The 9,508-nt window shown below is 36.2% G+C and overlaps 1 protein-coding gene across 1 annotated transcript; it reads right to left on the bottom strand.

The window, feature by feature from the left end:
- Positions 1-2,639: 2,639 nt before the first annotated feature.
- Positions 2,640-6,829, bottom strand: hmgb3a (high mobility group box 3a). The gene is made up of 5 exons (XM_016473193.1): positions 6,734-6,829; positions 4,612-4,818; positions 4,360-4,499; positions 3,890-4,064; positions 2,640-3,797 (listed from the first exon to the last, which is right to left on the bottom strand). The coding sequence occupies exons 2-5, from the start codon at positions 4,759-4,761 to the stop codon at positions 3,624-3,626; spliced, it is 639 nt and encodes a 212-aa protein (XP_016328679.1). The 5' UTR covers positions 4,762-4,818; positions 6,734-6,829; the 3' UTR covers positions 2,640-3,623.
- Positions 6,830-9,508: the final 2,679 nt, after the last annotated feature.

The raw sequence follows: 9,508 nt of genomic DNA, 5'->3' as shown, positions 1-9,508 counted from the left end.
GTTTCAAAATACTTACAGTATAAATGATTTGTAATTTTACAGGTTGTTACCCCTTTATTCCCCAAACTTTGCATATTATTCCCTTATACCTACACGGAGGTACTGAATAGGTACACTATAATTGGGTGATTCTTAGACTATGGGCACGTTTATGTTCTTTGGTCATATTTATAAAAATACATATAATTTTGGACAAATTCCTCTTTCTTAGTCAAACTAACAATAAAACCACCTTAAAAACTTTTTACTACCTTTCTATTATGATTTTTTCATACTTTTCAACCTCCTTATAGGTGTCAAAATCACTGTTTTCTCCTTGTCGCACACCCAGACTTTTAAACTTCAACAATGAAAATACAGTTTAAAAATATGACTTATCTGGTAACTATTAATGTACCTGAATTAAGCACTAGTAAAATAATTAAAATACATAATAGTATTTAATGTGAGACCACGATCAATATTACTTTCTATACAAAATATAGCTGTCGCACAGTATTGGTGTCATTTCCACCACAACACTGTAATGTCCCTTTAAAACGTTTGTGTGAAAGATTGTTTAGGTGGTGTCTATGGAAATGTTCAGTGACATCAGAGCACATGTTGGACGAATTTAAAATTTAAATTTTCGTCAACAACAAATGAAGACAAATCAAGGTAAATATTGCTTGATCAGTTTTATTCTACCCACAGTCATTTCCACCACACTGCCCTCTGTGGTGGAAATGACACCAAAAACAGTGTTATCTCAGTCTGCTCAATCAGCTCCTCTTTTCGTCATGACCCCTGTGCTATTTGGGCACATCTATCAAAAGTCCTCACTTTCCTGAAGGATCAATACCCCACTGCTTCAGTGCTGCATGTGGTCAGTGATGGGCCAACCACCCAATACCGTTCCAAAAAGAATTTCTACTTCTTCACCAACACTCCATATCAGATGGGCTGGAAGAAACTGACTTGGAACTTTCTGGAGGCTGACCACGGAAAAGGCCCTGCTGATGGGATAGGAGCAGCAGCGAGAAGAAGAGCTGATGACATCATAGCTAGAGGGAAGGACATACCAAATGCTCGGGTGCTCTTTGAGGAGCTTCAGCAGCAAAAGTCTGCCACAGGGTTCCAACCAAACAAAATTGATTTGTTTAACCCAAACTAAAGAATAATAATGTGCATTTGATCAGATATAAACTCATGACTGCAAATGTTTCAATCCATAAACAGCCATGTTCCAGCATTGGGACGAAGCTTCCCCCTCAACCAGTACATCGCATCCTGACACAGCTCAAATAGGTCTGCGGTACATTGTGGACTTGAACGAGGGACTCATTGATAAGTGGTGGGCTGTGAAGTATGATGGAGATATTTATCCTGGCATCATACAGGATACTGATGTCTACAGTGGCGCACTGGTTAAAACCATGAGCTGTGTTGGACTCAAAAGTTTTTTTTTTGGCCTCTAAGGGATGACATAATCTGGTACCAAACCAAGAATATCATAGGCCTTATCCCTGAGCCTGTACCAGTGACCAAACGTCACAAGGAAATTATTGTGTCTGTTTGGAAAGAAATCTGCGAAACACTTAATTTGATTTGGCCTTGAATCACATCACACACACGCACAGACACACACACACACGCGCGCGCAAACGCTCTCTCTCTCACACATATGCAAACATGCATACACTCACACATTCAAGGTGTTCAAAATGTTCCACATTCCACATCTCTGTTTAAATGATACAGTTTCAGGTGTTACAGTATGCACTGTAACCGTTAATCTTTGAGACAAATCAGTTTTATACATCAAACTCAGCACTACACTAAAAACAGGTGTGGTTATGTTTAATGACTTTGTGAACTGAGTTTAATGAGTGTGGTGAGTTTAAGAAACTTTCTAATACCTCTACTGTTTCTCTACATTCACGTTAATTCATTGTCATTTCCATCACCACACACATTTTTTAAAAATATTAAAGAAGTTCTCATCACACATTAAAAATGTATCCACAATTTATGAGATCATGCTCTACTTAATATAAAAATTAGTGTGACAGGTGTACAGTTCAGCATTTGGTCCTTAGGGCAGTTAATTTATCTCATTGACAAATGTATAATTATTGTACATTGTGGAAAAACTGGTAAAACTAGTTACAAAAATGATCTTAGACAATTCTTGAGTGGCATAAGTTATTCTATTTTTAAATAACAGCTGTATATTGAGATGTGGTGGAAATTACATTTGTTCATTGCAGGTCGGAAAAAATGTAAAATATTAACAATTTCTCTTGTAATCTAAGTTTGTCCTCTTACAGACCTTGTTACGTGACTTTTGAACAAGTTTTTTTTATTCAACTTCACAAGGCTAAAAGTGCCCAAGTTGAAGAAACGCCCACATATAAGCTTAAAATGCTTTTGTGATTTCAGTATCACTAGGTGCAAGAGCCACTATCATTATAACTTTCAAACCTTTAAACACTTCAGTTAAAGATCTATGGCTGAAGGTGGCCAAAATCATTCCAACACCTATTTTTGTAAGTTTTTCAATAAATATTGTGCATACAATACGCTAGATATTGTCATCAAGGTCCATTTATGCTGGTTTCTCTCATATGTTCTTGGTCTACACATACAGACACACTCACCACAAATAAAAATGTTTCAATTTAATTGCAAACCTCAAACATATAAAATGAAAATCATAGATACAGATAAGTACAGATTTATCATCAGCATTGTTTCCTTACTTTATATTCAACAACCAAAAATATAAGTATTAAACTAGGGATGCACAATATATCAGTGACCATATCGATATTGGCCAGTATTGACATTTTATGTTTAGATATTATCAGGGCTTTTTTTTTTTTCCCAAAGCTAACTTTATACTTTTTTATGCCAGATTTAACACCAATCAGTATTTCTATAGTGCATTCCTAGATCACACAACAGTTAATATAAAGGAAAGATAATATAAATATCTTTCCTACATTGATCATGGATGTGCCAATATATAATGTAGTATAGTAAACAACATATAGCGCACACCCCTGCAACAGGACTAACTGACGTGCTGGTGGCAACTGCTCTTCTGCACTGATTTTTTTCCTAAATTGGACAAGGAAGAGGAAGCTAATGATTCAGCATGAAATGTCCGATATTGGTGCACAGTTCCAAACTATGACACCTTTCCACATGCAACATACTACAGTCATAAACAATATCTACTCAATGTCAACCATATACAGAGCTACACACTCAGGAGCCTCTTAAACAAACCAACCAAAAATATATATAGGTCAGGGATTTACATATACAGGAAGGGTATTACAAGTTTAAAGGCCTTTTGTTATACAACTGGTAAAAGGATACAAAGATGGGCTAGGAAGACACTGGGCTACCATGATGGAAGAGAGATCTTGACATGTGCACATGCGCTCACACGCACACAAAGCTGGAAGTAAGAAACTGTGATACTAAGTCTCTTACCAACAGCACACAAAACACTCCACCTCTATTAAAACAACAATGGAGCTATGAAAGACCACCAGTGTATTCCGTATCTACTGGACTTCAATGGGGAGAAATAGTTATTATAATCATAACTGATCAAACACAAAAACGACAGTCTATTCATCGTCATCATATTCATCATCATCCTCTTCTTCATCTTCCTCCTCATCATCCTCTTCATCATCCATATTGCTCTTCATCATGGGTTTTGGAGCCATACAATTCCCCATCATTCCCATACCCATGGACACACCCCCAGCCTTGCCCTTCGTCTTGTAGTCCGCAACATCCTGCGCAAAGAGGAAACATCGTTATATTGTAAAACACTGGAATTGTGATATGTTACATGGCGGACTACTGAAGCATGTAGATCAAGACATGCCTTTTGATACTTGTCCTTCAGCTTGTTGGCCTTTATCAGATAGGGCTGTTTGGTGGCATCTGTGAGGCTGTTCCACATCTCGCCGAGTTTTTTGGCCACATCTCCGATACCCAAGCTTGGATACTGAGCCTTGATTTGTGGACGATGTTCCGAGCAGAACAGGAAAAATCCAGAGCTGTTGATCATAAAAGGTGACAAAATGAATTTATTCATCACCATTAGTAAGATAATGCATTATAAGCAATAATGTGATATGTTGTGAATATTTTTATTCTAATAATTTAAAAAAATTAATAACTATCATTCAGAACCTCTACATAATAAATCATTAAAATGCCAGAATATTAGAATATAAGGCAAGGTGGCGATAAAAACCCTTTCTGCCAGCATCAAATGAACAAAATATCCTTCATAACAATTGCATAAAGACAGTTTTAGTAATTGAGGTAATGTGTGTCAGGTCTACTCACGGTGGTCTCTTGGGTGCGTTGGGATCCTTCTTTTTGCCTCTCTTGCCTCCAGGCATGTATTGCATCATCTCTTGATCATAACGCACCTTGTCCTGTTTGGCCATGTCATCAAACCTGGATTTCTCTTTAACGGACATCGCCTACACAACAAATCAAGAGCGTTTTCCACTGAGAATATGAAAGTACTTCTGCATTGCTTTATTTCAATCATTTGAGTCAAATAATATTAGAAAATCTCATTTCAAATCTAACCTTCCATCTTGCAGAGCATCTTTTGGAGAATTCTGAAAAGCTGACTGGAATCTCGGGGCTTTTCTTCTTGTGCTCCTCTCTGCATGTCTGAACGAAGTAGGCATAAGAAGACATCTTGCCCTTGGGCTTTCTTGGGTCTCCTTTTGCCATTTTTGTGAGATGAGAGGCCTATGTCCAATAAAGTCTTCTCTTGTGCTGTATTTTTATCTAAAATGATAGGAAATAAAGAGCATAAAACAACAGAAAAAAATAATAATACATTTTTGGTAAGGTGTGGCTATCAAAAACAGATTAAAACACAAAGTGACCATTTCTTACATCAGTGGGGTGCAGGGCTTATTAGACTAAGATGATACACAAAGGGAATTCGAGACCTGTCCTTCTTGCATGGGGGATGTGAACTGATTATTAATGAGACTGATTTGGTGTTCACAGCCTTTTTTGGGTAATACAGTGTGCTATAGCAATTAACAATACAGCTTTTATTGTTTGTTATTATTATCAAAAGTTTGGACTACTCTATTGCACAGACAAAAATTACCTTCATACACAGTCTTATAGGTTATGCAGCAGCACACATGTGAAAACGGTGGTGGTAGCCTATAAAAGTGGCTACTAAAAACAGAAAGGCCATCAGCTAGAATTATTCAACATCCTTCACATGAATGCATCCTCATGACAGAAACTCTTCTTTATTTTTGCGAATCTTTTTCACCTTATTAATATTTAATTTTGAGCTCAATTACTGTTCTTGGTTTAAAAGTATGAATTACAGCGTTCTGCCTGTTCACAAGCATATAGAGGCTGTTATATATAGTAACTGGTATAAGCTCTGCCTCGCGCTGCTGTTCTTCATTCATTAAAATGGCTTCTTTGCAGAGCGAGCAAACAGATGGGTTGACCGTGCAACAAAGCAATACACACCCCCTCGGGTTTAAAAGACGATTCTAGCGACCCAAGGGCTCTAATTAAAAGAAAAACATATTTATCAACTAAAATAATTGTTGTACTTTCAGTTTAAAATGACTGTAAAAGGTTTTCAGATCATATTTTGGCGTGTTAAACTGTTTTTCTAAGTTGAGCCCTAGCTGTCGCTTGGCGCAGTGCTGCCTTAACAAAGACTAGAGCCAGTCATTGCCTATGCGAGTATATCAAGCGCAACTGTCAAGCTGGAAAAGATGAAAAATCATTATGCACTGTCTTTATTTTAATCCAAAGACGTAGGGATAGACAATCCAGAGCGAAAACGAAAGGAACGGGCAGTTTTGCAACTAAAATGTATGTTTTCTGTCTGAAATTATCCCGTCCTTGCTGCGTGAAGGAATAGCTGCTCGTCAATGGTCTCAATCGCCAGCCATTTTAATACACGGCAAGCACGCTTGTTTAAGTTGGAAAAGGAAAAATGCGATAACATGTTTCTAACGCGTATACACATCCATATTTCACATAATAAGATAGAGAGCAAACAATAATTGCATAAGCGAATGATCTTGGAGACAAAAAATACAATTACGTGAAGATGCAATCGAAATCGGTCTGTATAGAAGGCAGGGTGGTTCATAGACAGGACATAGCGAGCCATATTCAGCAGCGATGCGCGTAAGGAATACAGTCAGGGAAAAGAATCAGTTTAATAACTTTTAATCTTGCAGTTAAAGGAAAGGAAAACATGGTAAGTGCTGATAACAGCAAATCTGAAAATTGCGTTTGAAAATAGTTTGATTTTGTTCACATTTCTGTGATTTATTTGAAATAGGCAATTTATCTCAGAAAGACAAAACGCAAAGAATATACATAACTCCTTCTTAACCTTCACATATGAACGAATTTATTAAAAAAATACATTTATTCTGTTTTAGGGGAACAGATGTTAGTTTCACATTTAATTAAAAAAAAACATGTAAATGTGTATAAAATGAAATATTTTAGCTAAAAATGATTGGAATTTCTTAACCTTCACATATGAACGAATTTATTAAAAAAATACATTTATTCTGTTTTAGGGGAACAGATGTTAGTTTCACATTTAATTAAAAAAAACATGTAAATGTGTATAAAATGAAATATTTTAGCTAAAAATTATTGGAATGTGTTGTGTTAAATATTAGACGGTTTTCCGTACCTGTGTTGTTGAGTTGATTGAAATCTCACCACTGTCTTCCCTTCTCTCTCCGCTTTAAACCCCATGCGCTCAGCCTCGCGCTAGCTCAACACGAGACCGGCCTGATTGGCTAGGCAGTCTCGCCGATTCAAAACAACCTCCATTCCTCGCCATTGGGCAGCGCTACATGCACATCTAGCGACGCTTCTTCCAGATTGGTCCTGGCGTGAGTTTTCGTATGCCCAGCCTCTTTACTTTGTTTTGAGGATGCTTAGAGAACTTGCACAGAAAATTTCAGTTCTTGGACCTGTTCATGTTAAGTTTAGCGCCAATATGTACGACACTTAATTGTCAGCATGGATTTAGAGGATGCTTGGCAAACCTGCAAAGGAATAAACACCAGGTTGCCATTCTTGTACATTCTTTTGATGTTGTATTTTATTTTTTTAGTGCTTCTTTGCTTTAACATCTATCGTAGTAATGATATCCACCAAAATACAATGGATGGATTATAGTAGGCCTACTGCAAGGTCAAAAGACTGGCAAATACTTTGTCACAATAATGTAAAAAAAAAAACCACAGTAAAGTACTTCATAATTATATCATTAATCATAGTTGAGAGAAAAAAAGACAACAATGCAAAAACACAAAAATGCACTGCAACTGGTACACAGTATCAAGGCTGATATAATCGTGTACAGCACTATTAGTGCTATGAGGGTCTAACACATATTTCTCGTGTCTGTTTATTTCACACATTCACGCACTGTTCAGTTTTACAGATGTCGGGACACTTAGCTGAAGGCCCCTGACAGATGGTATAGATAACTATGGTTTAATGTTTTGTATGCATTTAAACTGTATGCTGTGAGACATTTCCAGTGTGGTGCTTGAAATCATATTTACCATCACATAAAACAGACTGCAATGGCAAAGCATTTGCAGATGCACAAGGGAGAAGCTTGTCCTGTTATGATATACCATGCAAGGCCCATATGTACTTTCTTTGCTTTGATATTTTATAGGATGTAGCAGATAGTAAAAGTCTGATTTTGTTTTAAATTATACTATATTATTATGATAGATGTCTTCAGTGTTGTACCTGAAAAGAGCAAGACCAGCAAAATTTGGTGTTCCATTCGAATCAGGACACACAAAAATCTTTTGACTTGTTTCATATGCCTTTGTATGTAATTTTCTCTATGTTTTACACTGTCATGCAGGGATGGGCAGTATGTCTTCTGTTCTGTTAACCACAGACCCAATTTCAGACATGTAATCAAAAGCCTGTTCAAAAAAACCCACTGACATCAAGACAAACTGGAACTGGAAGTGCTAAAAAGCTAACTTGAATAAAACAAGAACACATGGAAAAAGGGGACCTACTGTATATTGTCTCTCATGTATGTCTCAATATGTCAGATACATGTATTTAAAATACAAAATACTGTTTTGTATTTATCTTTTGTATTTTACTATTTTGTACATTCATAATGCGAGCTGCAGCTGTACAACTCCATTCAGCATTGGGTGAGCAGCTTTTCTGGAATAAGATAAGGTGCGGATGTCATGGTCAGATGTTCTTGTTGATTAAAGTTAAAATAGTGCATAATTCAGATTTGCCTTCATTTAACATGAAAGAATAAAAGAGCACCGACAAGGGAAAAATAGCGTTAGTCAATCAGTTTTGATAGTTAATCGGTTGTTTTTATTGGAATTATTGGAATGTTGGAGTGGAAAAAGAAGCATGGACGAATGAGTAATAGAATGTGATGTGCTTGGCACAGTTGCACTTATTATAAGTGCAGTATGCCGCGAAAGGAAATTTAAATTCCCACTTGCATGTTGGCAGGCAGTTTTTTGTATGCGGGCTCCAAGACGAAGTGGAACACCGACAACTGTGAATGTGCGATTAGCCACTGTAGGAAATAAAGAGAACAATAACAACGTGTAACAAATGATAAAACTGTTTGCACTACAAACCAGGGTGTTCATAATTAAGATAATATACAGTAGTCAACATTTAAAGTGGATCAAAAAAGTTAATCAAAGTTGTCCTAAGATAAGAATGCATTTTGGGTTTAGGTTTTAGGACAACTTTGATGAAAGGTTTTGATCCACATCAAATGTTGCTATTAAAATAATTTGGTAAGACACACCAGTTTGCAGTCTGCATATTCTCCAAACCATCAGAAAGCAGTGGTGAGAAGAGGTTGCAGAGTAGTTTGTCAAAAAATCGTTTCGTGAGATGTTTGTGAATAAATGGATTTCTGATTAGGTTGTGGATCATTTTGGATGTAAAAATGTTTTTGAGTACTTCTTAAATCTACACAAATGAATCAAAGAATCATGTAAAACCCAGTAAACTTGAGAATATGACTTGTGACATTAGAACAAAACATATTAATATGATATCATATGTATAACAGTAAACTGAACAATACTCTTTTATATATGTTTTTTTTTATTCATTAAACATTTTCTTTTTTTAATGTTTGTATTAAACACAGACCGTTATTGTATTCATTATTTGAAGGTTCATTTTGTAAATGTAAGCATTTTAAATTTTAGACAAGTGCAAACTTGGTACTTTATGACAAATTTGTCACGTTTACAAAATCAGGTGATTGTGTTCACCCATCTATGCAAATGTTTGTTTACAAAAAGAATTAGGTTAATCACTGTCTGTCTTAGTGTAGTGATTGTGTGCATTTGTGAAGACACTGATGAATGGGACACTACATAAAATCTTAAAAAAAAAAACATTTGAGCAAATAGTGTTGAATGCTATAGAA

Source organism: Sinocyclocheilus anshuiensis, unplaced genomic scaffold (genome assembly GCF_001515605.1).
Source record: "Sinocyclocheilus anshuiensis isolate Anshui unplaced genomic scaffold, SAMN03320099.WGS_v1.1 scaffold1673, whole genome shotgun sequence".
Classification (NCBI taxonomy): Eukaryota; Metazoa; Chordata; class Actinopteri; order Cypriniformes; family Cyprinidae; genus Sinocyclocheilus; species Sinocyclocheilus anshuiensis.
The sequence above is the reverse complement of the archived record's forward strand: the minus strand, read 5'-3'. Positions and strand labels throughout refer to the sequence as shown.

Coding starts and splice junctions, on each gene's coding strand:
- hmgb3a (XM_016473193.1), bottom strand. CDS start 4,761: ATGGCAAAAGGAGACCCAAGAAAGCCCAAGGGCAAGATGTCTTCTTAT. Junction 4,065..4,359: donor AACGCACCCAAGAGACCACC/GTGAGTAGACCT, acceptor TATGATCAACAG/CTCTGGATTTTTCCTGTTCT. Junction 3,798..3,889: donor TGAAGGACAAGTATCAAAAG/GCATGTCTTGAT, acceptor CTCTTTGCGCAG/GATGTTGCGGACTACAAGAC.